We start from the raw sequence: 20633 nt of genomic DNA, 5'->3' as shown, positions 1-20633 counted from the left end.
GCGTGTTATTTTCAGCTAAGGCCACGCTCCTACACATGCTGTCTAAGGCCTTAGTGGACCCACTCCAGACCCCGAGTCACATTGGGGCTCACATGTTGTGGGATTAAAGTTAATTAAATCTGTGGGTTTTAATTCACCCCGAGTGAATGCTGGAGAGACACTGGCACGGCTATTTGGCACGTTAGCCCTGTGCTGCTCATGTTCCTTCTTATATAATAGTTCTAACAGAGTAATTGAGTCATCAGTGTACAGGACATGATTCCCAGTGCTAAGTGCCTGCTAAGTGTCAGGCCTCCTCTCACTGACATCCTCCATACCCACAGTCACTTGTGATTCTTGAACAAATGGCACATAGAACGGATACCAGCGACTCACATGGACACGGTGAGCTGATGGGGCCGTCTTATTTCCACAGGCAATCTCTTTGGAAGCCATCATTCACCTTCATCTTATGTAAAATACGCTAGGATCTGAACATGCTGCGAGCGAGCGAATCGAGGCGAAATGCCATCGTTTCTAAACCCTCGCCTGCAGTGCTTTCACATTGAGATGTGCAAAGCATGAAGCATATGGATGCAGATGGAAGCATTCATGTTTTCCTACAATGTGTTTGAACCAAATCATGCAGTTTGTTGGTGAGGGGCCTTTTTTTGCGAGTTAGATGAAGCAGTTAGTGGCAAACTTGTCCAGTTGTATGGAGGTTAAAAAGCTTCATGAGATATTTCCTGTGGCTCTTAATGAGATTCATTTTCAGAGCATTTCAAGGATAAAGGTGAATTAAAATGGCGACAGCTTTCTGGGCAAGAGGTTGACGGGTTTATGTGCTAATCGCAGCTCTACAATTATGCAAACAATATAAAGCAAGTGCATCTTGTTTGTCCTTCGCTCTGTGTTTAACATTAACAGAGGGCGCCAGGTCCTACGGGCCGGCAGGCAAAAATGAGGGCCAAAGGTGAGATTCTTCATTTTATTGATCACGCGATGTGTTGGCTATCGCTGTCGCAAAACCTCTTGCTTCGTCTCTTCGGGAGGTATGCCGAAGGATTTTTATGCCCAGAAGTTCTTTCGCAACCCCCTCTGTTCCACCAAAGCTCAGGGATTCCACAGATAAGACAGTTATTCTTCCGGACAATGCCAAGTTTGTTTTTCGGGTCCCACGCTGCTTGTTTTGCCACCGATTGAGGAATTTTCCACTCAGTGTCTTCCCCGGAGAGAACAGCTTGCTCACTTACTTGTTTTATAGACACAGGTGGAAGTGGGTCACTGCAGTGCATTCTGTGGTAACATGAGTGGTGACTTGCATCTGGTGGTGACATTATGTCCTCAGTCAAAACTTTGATATAGAATGAAGCGGTGTAATGGAAAATATGCTATTGCAAATGAAAGACCTGAAAATATAGTGGAACGTTCACAGTTTGGTTTGCAGAGACATTGGATGGCTGTGCGATAACTTTACCTTCACTGACACGCTTTCAGATGAACAAATTGATTTGCATGTGAGCTAAGTGAGTTACTCCCATCCTCTACACAGGAGGAAATTGTTCCCCTGCCTCTTATCTTTTTAATAAACTCACTAAATAAGGTTGGCATACAGGATGTTGTCCAACAAAAGCAGCATGTTATGAGTTTATCTCATGTTCATCAATGTAGTTGAGTAGAATGACTGTGCTTCCAGCTGAAAAGTATAAAGTAGAACAAAATGGAAGGCTGAGAGTAAAGTAGATGTAGGTCATGGTCAAGTTATATAAGTTGAGTAGTAGAGGATGTACGTAGTTGCTCTATGTGTACTTTCCTCACTACTTCCTGTTTGTGACATTTGTCATGTGTTGTCACTAGCGTGTTGCTGTCAGAGGCGTTGAGGTTCGAACACAATGTATGACGTCCAAACATGGTATGCAGGGATGAAGGCGACACGCTCAATTTAACCGCACATTCCTCTGGCCTCTCATTTTACAGCGATCGCGGCGAGTCAATGCCATTTAAAAGTAGAAGTGTGTCACTGCGTTGACGCAACGGGCCACAACCGTGTCGATCGTCTGCCTCACCCAGCTGGCTTTGATGCCACTGTGGAGACCGTGTGTGGCGTGAGGGAGCGAGGGGCGGCGTTATTGCGTACAGACATGTCACACTCAGGGACATGTCACACTCCAGGGACTCAGACACTGTATGTAGGCATCAGAGACGCAGAGGTGGGAAAATAACAGTGCATGTGTTCTACAGTCATTTGTAATTCTCTTTAGAATTTTATAAGCCTTTATTTGAAAGACGATCCCTCTTCCCTTTCTCTGATAGTTGAAGTTTCGATTGACTTAACAAATCCTTGAATTCAACTCTGAGATCAAGTAACATGTAGTTATTTGTTGTTGGGTGGTAAGAAGTTATGTCAACACATTTTTGACTATCTCAATGTCTCGAGTCTTGTGTAATTCTTCGACTCATACAAACTTAAGACCTTTTCCCATATTTGCAATTTCAGGGATTTTTGACGATTGAAAATTTGAAATGGGTTTGAGTACTTTCCCCCTAGATCAGATGGCCTGATACCTCTTAAACTATTTCAAGTATTTCATTGTGTTTAGCTCTTTTACTTCTCAAACTAAATCACCAGCAGAAGCACAGAACAGACTTTAATCCTCTTAAACCAACACTGTGCCAATCTAACTTCACGTGCAGGTCTGACCTGTCTGGATGAATCAAAGATTGAATGAATGACTCTTTCTTTCTTTCAGCAGGAACACAAACCTTGTTGGCACCCATCCACGATCAGAACAATAGAAGCACTATCATATTTTTTTTTTACGTGTAGAACAAACTGTTTGTGGACAAGCAGAACAGGTTGTTGGAGTGTTGACCTGCACCTGTCTCTCTCTCTCTCTTTCTGATAGGAAATTAAACACATGCACATGCACATGCACATGCTGATAACAGTCAAGCACCATTATCAACGCTGGCAGTTTGATTGACACTCTCATTCCCTTTTCCTCTAACATCAACTCCTTCCTTCCTCCCTCGTCTCTGCCTTGACTTGACCCTGGCAGCAGCATGTCTAATTCACCCGGGAGAGGAAGTGCAGGTGTAAGTTGATGTTCCTTGTGGCTCCACAGAGAGCAGCTGGTCGGTTTAACCAATTCACAGATCAAAGGACGCAGCACAGACGCCTGCTTTTGCTGCCTGATGCTCCACAGCCTTTGATGTTCACTACATGCAGGCTCAGTGGGAGATAAAAGAGCATCTCCCATCCTTTTCCAGCTTCTTTGATAGCCTCACCCGACAAACCCGCCAATGACTTACATATAAACACTTGATTTACTCTGTGCCATTTCTCATCACCCTGGCAACGGCCTGACACAATACAAATAAGCCGGTGGTGTGAAAGAGGAAGATGAGATGATCGGCTCATGTAACTGTCCCATTTTCAAATATAGCTCGAGTTCACGAGGCAACAAATTATGCAGTCATGTCAATAGTGTCAAATAGCAGAGCCTGTGTACACTGTAAGCTCCTGTGACACCACAGTCTGAGACGTCAGATACATTGAATTATTGCTGAGTGTGTGAAGTGTTTATTGGGACACTGCAGTCGCATATATAACCAGAGCAGATTCATGTCTGGTTTAAATCATACATTCATTAAATTGACATTTCAACAGTAGTTCACATAAAAGGTTACAGACACTGCAAAGGAAACAAAGGGGGACATTTACTGTGAGTCATGTTCTACCAATAATAATAAGACAAAGAAACCAATAGTTCATATTTTTTTGAATGAATCATTTTAGGGCATAGAGAAATTATACCTTTCTTATCTGAACCAAATAAAAAATAACAACATTTTGGGAATTTTTACTGAATAACTTCTAAGTTTTTCCACATGGCAGCCTTGCTCAGTGAGTGAGTGTGATGTGACAGGTGTATGTCTTAGAGGAACATCTCACCTTTAAGATGAAAGAGTTCACTGTCATATTCTGTTTAAAAGCACATGAATGGTCACTGAGCCTCACGTGCATTAAAGGAGGCATTGAATGGGTTTGATCATGGGAGCAGAAGCTTGCTGAGCTGAATCACGGGAGGCAGAGGCTGATTGCCGGTGCGCACATCAGACATGGGGCCGTCTTGGCTCCATTTAATCATATGACTGAAGCTGAGACGCATGAATGGTATGCACATTACCGACAGGAGCATTCCTCTCTCACATTCTCCCTCTCTGTTTGCGCATTTACATACTGTAAACACACAACCATTGACACACTCTTTCTGCTGATGTTCCCGCTCGTGAAAAGTATTAGTGAGTGGCCCACATTCTTGAGGGCCACATGAGTGGAATTAGCTAATATCCAACAGGAGTTACATCATGCACGGTTATTCTACAGATGCCCAGCATGTAACCTTTTCACTTTATTGAACGTGAAACAAGAAATTCAAGTTAAAGTTGTGTTCCATGCATAAATATAAAGTGAAGTTTAAGTCCTCCAGGCTGTTCTCAGTGAGGTTGACGACAACAGACGGTCAATATTGTCCCTTGAGTTGGTGTTGGTTGGATTATACATATTCTATGTAAATGAGATTAGCCAAGGCCTCTGTGTGATTCTGTGCAATAATCTGAGGACAAAACTGTCATTCAGAAACACAATCCTGTCCACAAGGTTTGGATAGCAAAAGCAGTGCAATGAGATGAGGGGATTGGGACTAGAGAGAAGAGTTGCATGCTGGGATTGAACAGCTGGTCTGAGCTCTTAATCTGAATGAATGAGTGAGTGAGTGGATGGAGGGATAGATGGAGAGGTGGATGGAGAAGATGAGGCAGCAAATTTATTCCCAGACCGCACGCATGTGTGTGTGTGTGTGTGTGTGTGTGTGTGTGTGTTTATCATCAACAGCCAATGTTCTGACAGGTACAGGAAAATGGAAAAAGCTTCATTAGATTAGCTGCTGCCTCTGCACACTTTGAATCACAGCTGCCGTTATTCAGCAAACTCAGATGCATCAAACCGACTATGTTACATCCAAATAAAACTGCAACGCTTCTCTTATGGCCGAACTTTGTAGGTTTGCATCATATCAGCTGCACTGAACTTTGAAGTTTCAACAAAAGGAATGTGTTGCTTTTGCCATTTTCATAAGGACCATTTTATGAAACCATTGTGTTCCATTACTACTACCACTACTCTAAGTTTCATCTTGATAATGAGTAAAATCACTAATACAACATATAAAACTGCCTTTAGGAAAATAGATGGGCTACACTGATTTACTTACTGAGTCAATACTCTCACTCTCCCTGCTGTCTCACTGTTTATAACCCCCCCCCCCCCCCCCCCCCTTATACACACACACACACACACACAGACACCAAACTGAGACTCAAAGAGATTAAAGCATTGGTTTGTACCTGTCATGGTGATGATACTGTCTGTACTGATGACTACGCTGCAGAATGTTAATCTCCATGCAGCACAGAAAGGCTTACAGGAGGGTAACTGGCGAGCGTGTGTGTAGGTTACCTTGACCGTATGATGCGGCTTTATCTAAGCTAAGAGCTAACTAACCTTTTTTTTTCCTCTTTACAATCGGCGGTTGTCCCATGGGGCGGCCTGTGAGTATTTTTATGTTTCCTGCACATCAAACGTGAGCCAGGCAGTTCCCAGCAGACCCGTGTTGATTTGGACTTCACCTCCTGCCGATACTCTCTTTCCTTGGCTCAAACTCAAGTGCCTGTTGAGTTGCTAATTATAGCAACTCAACAGGCAGAGGTGGCTTAAGACATCTGGTGTTATGTGCAGTTCTTACTTCATCATTGGCAGGTTTCTGCTGAACAAAGTTCAACATGAGACACCACCTTGTTTGTGTTCCTTAAACAATGCCCTCCGCTGCTTTTGTCCAGCATGCCAGGTCACAAACTCTCACTTTATTACTTTCACATAAAACATTTACCAAACATTTCTGAAGGTAATCAAAACCATAATAACATATATTACCTTTTTACTGTTTATACTGTTGTATTTCAGATTTTTTTATTGTATTTTCTAGTTTAACCAGTCAGTACTGAAACCTTTGAATGTCCTGTGTGTCCTTTTGCCTTTGTTGGTCCGCCTCTGTGTTTTTGTCTTTGTTGCCGTGTACACTGTGTCCTGCGATGTGATCTGAACTTTTATCCACATATCTGTTACTTACCTCTGGTATGTTCTGTTCTCATTTGCTTTTGTTACTCAGTGTGTCGTATCCTTTTCTACTCTTGGATATATTTTATTTCCATTGTAACATTTGGCCAGGGACGACAAATGAAAACTAGCCTGTTGACGAACTTTGGCATATTTACCTTGTGTCTTTTCCTAAAGCAGCCTGACAAATAAACCTTAGAAATAAAAATGATCCATCTTTAGGGGTAACTGATATGACCACGCAGTGATAATTAAGGTTTGATGAAAGAAATGAATGCAGACAGGATATTTACTGTGACGCTTGGGAGATGGAAAAATACACAAAACAATGTCAACAAAAAAGCTATGAAGCATTCATCCATCATGATGAGCAGTAATGATGAGACAAATTTGTTTTCTCTCATGCTGTCCAAGTGAAAGCTGGTCACAGTGCCAAACAGAGCCGGGGGTGTTCGGGTGACAAAGGGGGACACAGTTCAGTTCTCCCAAGCATAGAATCCTGTTGGATCTGGGCTGGAGATAATAGACTTAAAGAGCGAGCTGTGCATCCCTGCTTCCAGCTCCTCTTTTCTTAATTACAGCTGCAATCATTGAGCTCCCTGATGAGGAAACTGGTTAGAGGATCACAGTTTTGGTCGACGCTGTGACGGTGCCATTGATCAGCAGAAGCTGTGGTGGAAAATTCCAGTTGTTTTCCATTGAACACAAACATTTGCTGTGAATTGATAATGAGCTGCTTAAAATACAAACTGTGGAATTCACCTTAGGCCTGATGACTCACTATGTGCAACGTGAGGACACTGAGTTCTGTATGCCGGCCCATTGTTCTTTGATTATATTCCCACACCTGATGCATTACGGCACATTAAAAAGGTTTCATTGAGTTTTCACAACATCGTCCTCATAAACTTTTTACACAACAGCATTAAGGTCTGACATTGTGGCCACAAAGTTAACTCTATGGTAGCAGTGTATTTGTGTGTCAGTGTAGAAGGGACTATAAAATATAATGCATGGGTAACTGTGTGGGTGTAACTGTGTGAAGTAGCAGTTAGGTTTTATAATGCGCTTCAGTACTGCCTTAACCTTTAATATATTAATAATTCATTTGCACTAATCTTACATAATTCTGGTGTTTTAAAATCAATGTGCACACACTCCCGGTTAGAGAAAGTGCAGATGTGTATTCCTCTCTATGGATGAGAATGAATGTGTCACATTTATACACATAGTTTGTTTATTGACTTCATTAAAAAGTAAATGTGGACAGTTACGCCAACGCCTTGTTTGTGGTTTGGCTGCATGACCTTAGTTATTACAAAGGTTATATTGACTCCTTACACGTGCACAGCACCAACAGACATTTGTAGGTGTCGACTACTTGGCAATAACATCAATGAATACGTGAAGAAAGGTGGAGACTTCGCTACCAGGACTTCACAGAATGCATAGAATGAAGTAGCTCCTGTTGGATTACAATTTGAGCAATGTTATGATACCGCTGCAGGCATTCAACCACAGAGTCAATGCTATTAACTTGGTGTGAGAAAGTAATTTTACAGAGATGAAGATGTATAACTACATCGACTCCGCTTCACTAGAGTTTATGGTGTGGTACGGTCAGCATTTCTTTTGCCAACCAGAGCTGGCAGTAACTTTAGTGGCTCCTGTACATACCAAGTACAAAACGTTCTTCCAGTTTTGAGGAAAAGTGAGTATAATGAGGAGTACTGTGGAGTGTGTAGAGCTGCTGACTCCTCTCTCCTCACAACCACCATAACATGTGTGGAAGCCAAGGATTAAATGCATCAGAGAGAAAAAAAACAACGATCCCTGCCATTAGACGCTACTAATTGATTTCCTGGTTTATCCCCTGTGTGGATCAAACAAAATGTAGGGCCAGATAGCTCCGAGATGCAGTGACATTGTGGCTTTGTTCTGAGGAACACCTACAGGTAGGCCGAGAAACAGAGGACCAATTATGCTGTGTGCCGGCCCTCCTCCTCCTCTAACCTGGCCGGCTGTCAAGCTGCCTCGCCTGCCTGCACTCAACCCCCTGCCTCGCCCTGCCTCCTCACATCTACTTCATAATTACCGCCTGTCTCACGCAGTCACAATCACAGCAGCAATCAAATCAGGCTTGGTATACACGACCGGTTTGTGCAGGAAAAAAGAGCTAAATCTTTACGACTGGCAGTATCTTCTACATTTTGCTGCACCTTTGTCAAAGTTAGAGCTAATAGAAACAAACTGCTATGAAATGATGAAGCGATTTAATTCTTTGTCCAAAAGTTTGTCCAATTGTCCTGAAAATTTGGGGAAAAAGTGACGTTACATCCGTGAAATGGCTGCACATTATGTTGTTGTTGAAACCGGGGTTACATATACTTACTAACTACCAACTACATCAGCAGCACCCATGATACAAGTTGCATATGTTTAATGCAGCCAGTGAGAGAGAAATGTACTTATTATTAATTAACCTGGGCTCAGTTTGACACTTTTGCAGCTTGTATCTGAGTGTTTTTCCACCGCCCAAGCTTGTGTGTGAGAAGACGAGGTGGATCAGATTAAGTGTATTAACTGTGGCTGCATGGATAAAGGCCCTGTGCTGACCTAACCTCAGAAAAATCACTGACTGTACTCTCAACAGGCCGATGGTGGCCGCATGTTCACATGTGGCAGAACAAAAACACACAAATCGTGTTTGTTCCATAGCCTGAAATCAAATCAGCTCACAGCGTGGAAAGAAATCTTAAGGTGACGCTTCATAGCTCAGTGTAAACAACTGCTCATTTTATGGCCAATTGCTCACACAGTGAATATGGAAACTGCCTGTATTGCCAGTGCCATAAACAGTGATATAAAAGCATTCATTAACTCCCATTTATTGCTTTATGCTGCTCAATTGCAACAGAGATGATGTCACTTGTTGCTATCACTGTTAAAATGATGCTGTGATCTTGATTTTCTTCACTTAAGAACAAAATGTTTCGTTCTGCTTCATCCGAGTTTGCATGTTCTCTCTGTGCCTGTTGGTTACATTTGGTGCTCCCACAGTCCAAAGACGTGCAGGTTAATTCGGATGAATGGATGATTGAATAAACACACCTTCTTGTGTTGAGGTACATTTAAGGACCCTGTAACTAATGGCAGTTCTAAGTCCTCATTTAGACTTTAGAAAACGGTTTCACGGGCTTTGTAATGAGAGGTGACTCGGGTGAGCATTCCTACGCAGGTCTGAAGCAGGATCACCATCCTGTGCGATTAAAGCTGTTAGATAAGCATCTGACCTCCTGAAATACCCTCGGTGCACCTCTGAGAAAGAAGGGAGATGGCAGAATCTGCCTGGATGGGGGAGGAGGTGTGGACAGAAACAAACTTAATCTCAATCACACGGAGAGAGAGAAGGGGGGGAGAGAGAGAGAGAGAGAGAGAACATCCTGCACGATGATAAGACGCTGAATCACTATGAGAATGTCGTGCGCTCCAAAACTTCTTAGTGCGTGATCCGATACAAACACGTGTGCAAACGCAATGGCTACACTCACAACAAGTGTCTATTGGTCCGTAGTGTGAGTATTCCCTCAATTTTGCCCTCAGAATTTTGTTTAAAGAGTTCCTACAGTTAAACATAAAAACACTCAGCATTTTCTGAACCTCTTTAGTGTTATAACTTTGGCAGAGATGACTGTGATATAAGAGAAGTCAATGCCAAAGAGAGCAGAACATCGTGGCCCCCGTGCAGGAACGGAATGGAACAATTTTGCCTCATGTCAGTGGGCAGGGGTCAGGTGAATGGGATTATGTGCCTGTTAAACCCAAAGTCTGTATCAAAACCTCAATTATAACCGGAATGCCGCCTTACAAAGCCTCTCGGCCCACTGCATAGTTTCACAAGGGTGCCTGAGAGCTGCGATATGGGCTCATCTGTCACCAATAACCATGCAAATATGCCAACATTTGAACAGATGAGATGTTGGATTCACTAACAGAGTTAAGGTTTGTTGTCTAAAGCACCAAGAGGCAAGATCAAAATATCTAATTTAATGTTTACATTTGGTGGAGTCTTCCTTGAATTAAATAGAATTGTAAACATTTACTTCAACTGTACATCTTCATTAACTCTAAACTGCAATGGGGCAGCTCAGCAATGGTCAGCTGACACACACACACGCACACACAAAGGCATTATTCACACACCAGCCCAGTGTGTCCTAATGCTGCTTACATAACACTCGCTGAACTTAGTTTAACTGACACATGCCATCCACTGCTGTATGTTTAGATGCATTTAATGGGAGCTAAACAAATGGAGGATATAAACACAGTCAACAGCTTGATGGGATGTCAAAGTGATTCTGAGAAAGAGCTCTCAGCCAGGAAACAGAAGGTTTACGTGAGATATAAAGTGTCGCATTTAAACAAATCAGGGTGCAGTGGACAGTGGAGTGGTGACATCAATGCAGTGTAGCAGTGTTTGTGTACAGTGCCAGGCTGTTCATGGAGCCATTCCTGGGATGCAAAATGCAAATCTTTATCTTACCTCATTGACATTCAACCAAATCCATTAACACCCCGAGGTGTCACTATTGGGTCACACACATACACGCTTGGCATTAAAGTACTTTTATTTCTCTGAAGGCATTCCAGTTTCCCACAGACTTAATGTAATTATTTGATTTCTCAGGTTTGTGTGTCAGAACTTAACAGAACATACCTGAACAAGCACAGACAGAATGTTTCAAATAATATATTTTAAAAATTGTTTTAGATCTCACAGGTGGACAAATTCATCTTCTGCATTTGACCAAATACTTGTCTAATAGTGAACAGTCCAGGTCTACAGCCTGGCCTTTTTGTAATAGTTGTGGTGGGTGGAAATCCACACAAACATGAAAGTATCAAATTATGATGTTACTGTGTACTATCTGGGTTGAAGATCAAAGACATGTGCCATGTTTACAGCCTCAGCAGAGCAGAGTGAGGTACATTCTGTACCATGTTTAAATGTCTTGCCAGGCTTCATGTTTGTTTTTCACAATAAACACAAAGTTCCTAACATTGCTGATGCACCCAGTCAGAGCAGCATCAAAACCAGTTGGTCACATGATCACTGTAGCATCACAACAAGCAGACAAAGCCCAGATTCATCCTGGATATCTGCTGATGGCGGGCACCACAACAGATGATCAAAGAGGAGTGAGCTCTTCTATGGACTGCATTGTTGTAGGGAGATGACGTATGAGTCATCACGGGCGCCCTCCTCATGGGCACTCCACAGCTTCCAACACCCACCAGTAACGGCTGTCCACTGGGACATAAAATCCCTCCTACATAGGAATGAATGGCCTGTGGTGGTCAGAAAGAACATGCTTCATGTGTGAATGGTGTCATTTCAGTACTGTGAGAAAATGAAATGGAAATGGTGAATGAAACTGAGCATGACATTTATTTGACCTTATTGGACCTTAACCTACCTGGATAAACCTTCATACTAGCAGTACCAGTATTTGGGATATGTATGTAAATGATTAAAACTCGATTGTAAGAAATGTTCATACTGTGTAATTTTTTGAGTGAAAATATTACAGGTAGCTGTTTTTAGTAAATATATTTTCATTAGTACTCTCTGTGGAATTTACTGCTTTAGCGGGCAAAAGATTGGGCGATTTAGAATCAAACTAAAGGTGAACTTATTGGTCATTTATAAATGGTCAGTGAACAACAACCACTAAAATTGTATAGCGGCTATCTGTGTGGAAGTCTCAAGTGGTAGAGACAAAGCCAGTATTTGTAAAAAACACAATATAACATGTTTGATTGAACATTTCTGATCTTATTTTCATCTTTATTTTGTCTGATTGTTAGTTTTTAATTCATTTATCTGTCATATATCCCTGTATAGCACCCTGCAAAGTCCAAATACCTTTTTTTCCATACACATCTTTATGAGCGACCACAACAACAACAATGACGACGAGCTCAGCGCCCACCGTCTGCAGTGTTTTAGCGCCCTCTAATGGCACACACAGGGTATAAATCCATCATACGTCATGTCCGGTGACGGCCCGGAAACAGAAGTCAACTGGAGTCGCTGTGAGAAGTCGATGTAAGTTTCCATCTGCCTCCATCTGAGCTTAAGCGTTTAATATGAGCGATTTCTTCCATTGTGAAACAGCTTAACTGTTATTTATCTGTAACATGGTTGAGTTATTGTTAAGAAAAGCTTTGCGTTTTCATTTTTACAGACTGGAGAGAACAGCGACGAAGATGTTAAGGTGAGACTACTTTCCTCTGTGACATTATCTTTGACGCCATGTTGGCTGCGTGTGTTTTAAATGTCTGTCACACAATATAAAAATGTGTGTGTAGGAGAGGGATAAGTGTGTGTGTGCAGGCCGTTCAGCGAGACTCAGCCTGTCGTGGCTCTGCTCTTTCCTTTAGTGTCTGCTAGAGAGACTTGAGGCTGTTTGAGGCCCTGCTGTGGCTCCTCGCTGCAGGGTTATAGGTAAGCCTCATACAAATACTGCTTTACTGGGCCCTATAAGCTTTATGTCATACTTGGAGGCGACTGTAGTCAAACGCCTCGACCCCACAGGGAACCATGAGCCACCACGTGTCAGGCATGAAGTACTCCCTCACCCACAGAGGAGGGGGGAGGAATCCATAATGTTAGATGTTTCTGTACAATCACCCAGAACTCAACAGACTTAAACTGTTTTACAGGATCCAGGAGATGTGGCCAGATGTTGTCCTACACAAACCTCCTGACTGACCACTATGACCATGTGAAACATCAGGTGGGTCTTGAATACTAGTTGTAGTTATTAGGTGAATATGAAAGTGTTAGGACTGATGCAGGCCGTTCAGCGAGACTCAGCCTGTCGTGGCTCTGCTCTTTCCTTTAGTGTCTGCTAGAGAGATGTGAGGCTGTTTGAGGCCCTGCTGTGGTTTCTCCCTGCAGGGTTATAGGTAAACCTCCAACATTTTGATTAAAGGTTTAAGACAGATTAGATGGAGGGTTTGTGCTTTCTTGTACGTCATTACTAAGATTGTTTTCTCTTCTGCAGGAGAGAATATCATCACCATGTGAAGACCTCTAAAGTTTACAGGTAGAAGCCTTGCTGCGGCCGCTTGAACAGGCCATGACAAGCAGGAAGTGTGTGATCCAGGTAAAGATATTCCTAAATACAAGCCAATTCAAGAAGCATTATTAAGTTGCTGTGTGTTAATATCGTTTTTATTTGTTTTATAGGTTTGATCTGAGAAGTTGAAGATGCACTTTACTGATCGCCAGAGGGAAATTCTCTTCCTCACTCCGTTGTAGTGCACAGAATGAGAATGAATGAGATGGTCTGCTGAAGGATCCCACTTTTGCCACCGATTGAGCATGTTGATGGTAAATTCAGTGGAAACCAATGAAACCTTGTGTACAGTATTTAATACAATAAAAGTTCTCAACACAGCTGCTTAGACTAAGTGTGTCAATTTGTCAAATAAGATGAAAGTATAAATGGGTTTATGTAAAGGTTTGCGTTCATATGCCAGTGTTTAACCTGAAGTATAAAGGGATTGTAAAGAGCTTCTGTATTTGTATTGTAGCTGACATCAGTGAAAGTGTTAGACAAACGGTTAAATCTCCAATCCATTATGGGACTAAATGGATTACCGAATTGAGTGTTTTAGATATTGAAATAAGAAACGGGGAAGTGTACGGATAAACCAATGCAAATCAAATGCAAAGGTTTAGAAGGGTTGAGCCTAAGTGAACCCTGTAATCCAGAGCTACATGGTCTGAGAGTTTCCCACGTGTTGTCTATCTTGCTGTCATTTTGCTTTGGTGGCCGCAAGGGGGCGACAAAGCACTACGGTTTTTGGGGAGCTCCCAGCTGCGAGCTCAAATTAAACATTGAATATCGATTTTACATCTTAAGGTGAGTTAGTTTTACTATTTGATTAAATTACAATGTGATGGTCATTCCGATAATGGTTTCATGCGGCTTTTCCAGGCTTAATTAGTTTGTATTCTCATTAAATATAGGGCTAATGAATTTAACATGGCTGTTATATTTCATGGCGCGCTTAACCACTACAAAGTTCCTTTACAAATCTCGTACATTTACTTAAATAAACAGGAGATTAATCAGCCAGGATTTAAAATAATTGATAGGATAGCAAAAGAGAATAAGTCGGGGTTTTTAAGTGTGCAAAAAATGTCTCAGAAAAAGAAGCATCGTCGTAATTTTGCTCATCGGCTTTTTATTTAAAAGTTGTCAATGATTTTTTTTATTTAGTTTTGTTTATGGACATGTTCAGGTTCTTTATCAGAGAATGCGGATGTGACGTTTACTTTCGGTTTTACTGAAACTGACCTTCGCAGCAACAACCGAGGAAGCAGAAGTAAGTCGAATTTTAATGACATTTCCTTAATGTAATCAACAGTTAAATACTCAGTCTGCACCCGATATATTATCTTCACCTGTACTGGAAGTAATAACGTGTTTATTTCGTGCGATGAGAGTTTAACTTTGATTCAGAGGTTGTTTGGTCTTAGTTTCTTTTCTGACTTCGCGTTTCTCCTTATTCTGCTTTGTTTATGATCTGTAATCCTAAACTGTTATTTGTTTAAAGCGATGCCATTGTCTCCGTAACGCATCTTGGTAAACAGGATTACTTTCACTTTCGATCACACGCTTAACTATTGTTTCAGAAAGATGAAGTTTAATGTTATTTACAGATAAATCAAGTCTGTCTGTGTTTGTGTGTCTGTTATTGACTACCAGTGCCGTGAGGATGGAGGAGAAAAGCAACATAATTGAAGTTTCGGGGGTCCCGGAGGTCTTGGCGGCTGACAGGATGGTGGATAAACTTTTCATTCATTTCCTGCGGCCCCGGCACGGAGGAGGGGAGGTGCTCAAGGTGCTGTACCCCTGTTATGAGCCCGGGAAGGCCTTCATCGTTTATGAGGAGCCGCAGGGTGAGTCAACTTCATAAAGTACAGCGAGGAGGAAAGCTGGCAAACAAAGCTCACAATTAACTTTAATGCCAGCAGACATTAAAATAAGAGAAGTTAATAACGTTCTCGGCAAAGCTTCAACCTGCGGAGTATTGTTGTATTTAAAGAGGCATTCACTTATCCGTGACTTTATTGCCCTCTATTGGCCACTAGTCGGAATTGCAATGACTTGCATATTAAAATGTTAAAGGAGGTAATAAAATGTATCACTCCAAGGCAATGGGATGACTTGGTAAGTCAACCCTCATCTTTTATTTTCATTTTCCCCGTGATGCAGTTAAAAATGACAGAATAAAGTCGTGTCACCATAAACAAGACGACGGCCGCTACACAAGGGAGAGCGGGATTCAGTCTGTTTCAAAAGGATGCATTATGGGTCTAATATGAGGGGGAAATGACTAAACCGGGGCCAGAACTGAGGCTTTAGCACAAGCTTTGATTTTCAGGCTTCTTGTCTTTCCATCTCAAAACTTCAAAAAGATGGAATGTTTTATCCATTATGTGCACACTGAAGAAGAACCACCTGTCTGCAGAGCTGCTCAGGGCCTTCTACCAATGCTGTATAGAAAGCGTCCTAACATACTGTCTGACAGCTTGGTATGCAAACTGCACAGAGGCAGATCGCCAAAAACTCAAAAGGACTGTTAAAACAGCTGGAAAAATAATTGGACTTCCCTTGCCCCCTCTGGAGGACATTTTTGAGACTCGTTGTCTCCGCAGGGCCAACACCATCCTGAAAGATGCATCCCACCCTTGTAACTCCCTGTTCTGTCTTTTACCCTCTAAAAGGAGATACAGATCACTACCAGACTGAAGAACAGCTTCTTTGTAAGGGCCATAAGTGAGCTAAACGAAATCAAACATTACACAAATAAGTAGCCCAAAAGTCAATTGCAATATTGGGACAAATTGGGACAAACTGGGACATATTGGGCATCTTCTGCTATGGTGTCATGTGATGTCATATGGGGCAAGGGACATGTGATGTCATTTGGGGTGTGATGTTGTGATGTCATGATGTCATATGGGATGTCGTGATGTCATGTGGGATGTCTGGTGTCATGTGATGTCATATGTCATATGTGATGTCATGTGATGTCATATGTGATGTCGTGATGTCATAGGATGTTGAGACATGTCATATGAGACATCTTAAGCTATTGGAACATCTTGAGCTGTGGGACTACTTATGTTTTAATGTCTGAATGGAACTGTGTGTTGTTTATTTATTATTTATTTATAGTTGTTTATTTATAGTTTATTGCTGTCATTGATCACTGTTCAAAGATTCAGGCACAGCACAAATGCATTTCGTTGTATTATCATATACAATGACAATAAAAGCTATTCTATTCTATTCTATTCTATTCTATACGTGGCTCTCAAAATTCACCTTCAATAACAAAGAGAAGCAACACATTGTCAGTCAAGCATGGACGGACCCGTGACTCCCATGCCTGCGTCATTTCATGCTATTTTTCCCCCCACATGAATCATGAAGGAGCCTTAATGTAGGGAGGTAATTACAGACAGAAACATCAACCGCAGAGGTAATGATGATGACGATGATGATGCTTTGTCATTTTCTGGTAGAACAACAAGGCCTCTGACATTGTGTTCTGTGCTCTAAAACATTTTGTTTGAAACCAGAAAATTTGATTTGAAATTGCAGTATGTTGGCACCAATAAGAGTTCTGGAGATGAAAATGTGAGTCAAAGTTTTAAAATTACGATTTATCCGACGTTACATTTAATCAAGTCCTGCATTTCTCCTCACAGTTGCTGCCCGTGTCTTGCGAAAGAGCTCTCACGTCTTTGAGGTTGGCGATAAGAAATATCGTCTAACAGTAAAAGCACCTGATGCTCCAGCGGTAAGTAAACAATGACAAAATCGCTGTTTTCAGAATGGGATTTCTTTGATTTGTGTGTGTGTCATTGTGTCGCTTTGTGTTTTCTCCCCCTGGGCTTCTCAGGTTGGATCAGTGGGGGCTACCCTCGACATGCAGGTGTTCCGTGATAAGTCAGAGGTGCAGCAAATCCTCCTCTCGCATGGATTGGTGATAACAAAGCAAAGAGGAGATGTGGTGCGTGTCGAGGGTTCCTTCTCTAAACTCAGAGCTGTGAAGGCTCGTTTGGAGGAGCTTCAAAAGTCACAAACCAAGATGGCCAACGGTCAGTCGGTTTACTCAGCCGGCGTGTGGCACTACTACACCAATGAGCGCTCGGTGCCGGATGGCAACAGGAGCCCAGAGGGACCCCAAGAGCCCCGGCATACCTCAGCCAGGCCAGGAAGAGAGTCCTTTATCATGGAGGAAGATGTGCTGAAGTATGCCCGGCAGTTCATGGAAAAGGAGATGGATATGATCCTACAGAGCCATAACGTTAAACTAGAGGAGGGCAAAGTGAGTGCTGGCATATGTAGTGTCCTCTTAGAGGGGAGGAGCGCAAAGAATGCTGCTGGGAAACTGCAGACCTTTCTAGATGCTCTAGGCCGAACACTTCGCACACAGGAGGTCCACCTGGGCGACATGGATGAGCAAATGAGGGCGGCTCTTCCCACCAGAATTCAGAAATACAAAGACATTTACAAAACGGTGCTCATCAGTCAGAAGGACGACCGCGTTCGTCTCATCGGGCCGTCTGTTGAGAGCTATGAGTTGAAGCAGAGGCTGCTGGGAAAGCCGACGGAGCCGCCCGTGACAGAGCGCACAGGGAGGACGCAGGACAAAAGCTCCAAGCGGAGGAGTAGCTCTCTACCCAGAATCAGTCAAAAGAACACAGAAAGAGGAAGTGATGCCGCCGCTAATCCATCTGGCGCAGAACCCCAAAGTTACTCCCCATCAAAGTACCAGGATGTTAAAGTGGACAGCGCTGGAGCTCACGGTGTTCGGAGAAGAAGCAACTCTGTGTCCAGGGAACCGGAACAGGCAGAAAAGGCTGATGGGGACAGACGGGCGAAGGACAAACCTCCTCCAAGATCACCAAAGCAACCGCTCATAGATATGAAAGACTTAAGGCTGAGGATGACCTTTAAGAAAAAATGAGGCGTGAATCTCTGCTAACCACTAATTAGAGAGACGGCACTGAAAAATGAAACTTTCCACAGAAGTCAAAAGTTTGTATATATTGACTGTTCAGCTCATCGTTCAGCTCTTTGTTGGAGTATAAACTCAGATGTATAAATCAGATTAGTGTGTACGCGCTGCAATATTTTCACTTTCTTTGATCCTTCATGTGTAGAAAACCTAATTTATGAAATCATATTGCTTTGATTTAGTACGCTGCGTGTGCGCTCATAAGAGGATAAGCCTTTCACCATCTGAAAGGCTTAAAATGCAAATTAATTCAATGGGAAAAAATGGATTAAATCCACAGAATGATGGTAATTATAAAAATGACACAGTAGCTAAATTAAAGTTCTTACAATAACAATATAACACTGTGGGGGATTGAATTAAATGTGATAATGAGGCACGTAAGCTTCTCAGTCTGTTCCTCCATAATCACATTGTGCATCTGTTTGTATTGTTGCCGTGACACCTGAATGCATGACGGCGACAAAGCAGATGAGAGAGGAAGTGACAGCTGTCCCTCTGAACAGGAAGTGAGACACGTCGACTGACAGAGGAAGTTGACAAGAATCTGATTAGAGGTCAGAGTATTTACAGAAAGACACTTAAACAAAATAACTAAAATATCAAATGAATACCACAACTTTGTTTTACGTAAGGCAGAATTCAAACTTTACATGAAGTCTGATGGATGGAAAAGAGAGGATCAATTCAAAGCGTTGATTAACCAATCAGGTACATTTTCTGTTTTTGGGTGAAACAAAGCAAAGCAACAGTTGTTAAGCAGTATTTATGTCTCTTAGTATAACAAAATTATGTAAATCCTTTCAGGCTCTCCAGAGAAGCAGATTCTCCTTTTCAGAATCTATCATTAGAATAGAAGATTCCACTTGTCACGGGGAAAATACCAAACCCTCTGAGTCACGTGATCAATCAGCCCATAGAGCTGAAACACAAATGCAACCCAAAGGTCAAGATCGTCACTCGGGTGCGTCTTGACCTCTTCGCTCTGAGCTCGACTCCAGAATTAATAGAAAATCACCTGGAGCCCAAACTGCCACCGTCTCCTTCATCTGCTGAGAGTTTAATCACAAACTCACAAGTCTGTTTGTGTTCACTTTTGCTTCCCTTTAAACTATTTTTGGTGTGTAAATGTTGTGTAAACTCATCCGTGTGGTACAGCTGTGGGCTATTTAAGGCCCTGGAGGCAATGTGATGACATTTATCTTACAGGGGTTTTGCCCTTTTAGATTGTTCTTACAGTTTATATGATCGATTAAGGTGATTGTACTTTGTTAAGGACATTATTTAAAATTGTGATAAGTGTAATAAACATACAAGGAAGGTTAAAAAGCACAATCTGGTCTCTGAAATAACTTTTTGGGTTGCCAGTTTGTGAAAAACCCCTTAAATGAATTCACATCATCCTTCATCTTAACAATGTTTTTTTAGGCAAAATCCTCCAAAATAGCTGAAGAGTATCAGGATCAAAATCAGGTAACAACCGTCAAACATTTAGAACTGCAGATTTACACATTTTAATTTGCTTCTTCCACTACAATAATCCATCATGTCTGCAGTTGTACGGCCCCTGACAGTGACTTTACTTTAATGGCAACATTGTGCTCCAACTTTACATCAAGAAGTGTACACGTCACGCCTGACTACTTGATAAAGTTCCCAAACTCTCCGAGAGAAGCCTATGCATGGGAAAATGGGTTCAGACATCAGGGTTTCTGCATCAGTCAGCATTCCTGCACGCTGTCTGAGCTTAATGGCACATCAGGGTTTCTTCTCCCTCTCTCTTTTGTTTTTACGCGACCTCCTCCTCTGCTGCTGCTGCTGCTGGTCGCTGTCCTCTCCAGCAGTGACTCAATCTTTCCAACTCAGGCTGTAGACTCTACCGCTGTAAGTTGTTGTAACTCTCCGGATGAGAGAAGCCCCCTCAGGGACGCGTCGTCCACCCAGTGCCAAGTCAAGAAAGGAAATGCCACGATCCTTCCCAGGAGATAAGGAGCCATTTCTGTTCCCCTAATTTTGCAAGGTTAACTGCTCTTGTCTGGCATCGTGCCTCGCAGTCATGATGTAGATTCATTTTGAAGATAAAGAACACACACACTCAGAGAGGCTGAGAGAGAGGCTGGCAGTGTGTGTGTGTGTGTGTGTGTGTGTGTGTGTGTGTGTGTGAGAGAGTGAGAGTGTGAGACAAGTCTGTCTTGGTCTCTATCAGCTCAGAAGCTCAGACAGGAAGAGAGAGACAGCAAGGATGCAGGAGTAGTGTGTGTGCTTTTTAATGATAGCCTCCTGCTATTTATACACAAGTGCATGAGGCTGCGGACACACACACACACATACACACACACATATGCTGACTGACAGGGTGACG

General features: G+C 42.4%; 1 protein-coding gene, 1 long non-coding RNA gene and 2 other non-coding genes across 7 annotated transcripts; all 4 read left to right on the top strand.

Moving 5' to 3' along the window:
• Positions 1-12191: 12191 nt before the first annotated feature.
• Positions 12192-13625, top strand: LOC142989739 (uncharacterized). 4 transcript variants are annotated; one of them, XR_012960709.1, is made up of 7 exons: positions 12200-12269; positions 12409-12438; positions 12605-12668; positions 12887-12960; positions 13069-13132; positions 13231-13332; positions 13416-13625. It is a non-coding gene; the product is annotated as an uncharacterized LOC142989739 (long non-coding RNA). The 4 variants fall into 4 exon arrangements; XR_012960710.1 differs by lacking the exon at positions 12605-12668 and having other exon boundaries at positions 12192-12269; XR_012960711.1 differs by lacking the exon at positions 13069-13132.
• On the top strand, positions 12552-12685 carry LOC142989930 (small nucleolar RNA SNORA9). Its single transcript, XR_012960727.1, has one exon. It is a non-coding gene; the product is annotated as a small nucleolar RNA SNORA9 (small nucleolar RNA).
• LOC142989924 (small nucleolar RNA SNORA9) lies at positions 13016-13149 on the top strand. Its single transcript, XR_012960722.1, has one exon. It is a non-coding gene; the product is annotated as a small nucleolar RNA SNORA9 (small nucleolar RNA).
• Positions 13626-14482: 857 nt separating the features above from the next.
• rbm43 (RNA binding motif protein 43) lies at positions 14483-19600 on the top strand. The gene is made up of 4 exons (XM_076139594.1): positions 14483-14560; positions 14944-15137; positions 16956-17047; positions 17150-19600. Exons 2-4 carry the CDS (start codon positions 14954-14956, stop codon positions 18218-18220), a joined length of 1347 nt encoding a protein of 448 aa, XP_075995709.1. The 5' UTR covers positions 14483-14560; positions 14944-14953; the 3' UTR covers positions 18221-19600.
• The last annotated feature ends 1033 nt before the right edge of the window (positions 19601-20633 follow it).

This window comes from Genypterus blacodes, unplaced genomic scaffold, assembly GCF_046128005.1.
Source record: "Genypterus blacodes isolate CSIRO-AG114 ecotype Tasmania unplaced genomic scaffold, CSIRO-AGI_Gbla_v1 ptg000438l_1, whole genome shotgun sequence".
NCBI classification, from domain to species: domain Eukaryota; kingdom Metazoa; phylum Chordata; class Actinopteri; order Ophidiiformes; family Ophidiidae; genus Genypterus; species Genypterus blacodes.
This window is presented reverse-complemented; position numbering and strand designations above follow the sequence as displayed.

Coding starts and splice junctions, on each gene's coding strand:
- rbm43 (XM_076139594.1), top strand. CDS start 14,954: ATGGAGGAGAAAAGCAACATAATTGAAGTTTCGGGGGTCCCGGAGGTC. Junction 15,138..16,955: donor CGTTTATGAGGAGCCGCAGG/GTGAGTCAACTT, acceptor TTCTCCTCACAG/TTGCTGCCCGTGTCTTGCGA. Junction 17,048..17,149: donor AAGCACCTGATGCTCCAGCG/GTAAGTAAACAA, acceptor TGGGCTTCTCAG/GTTGGATCAGTGGGGGCTAC.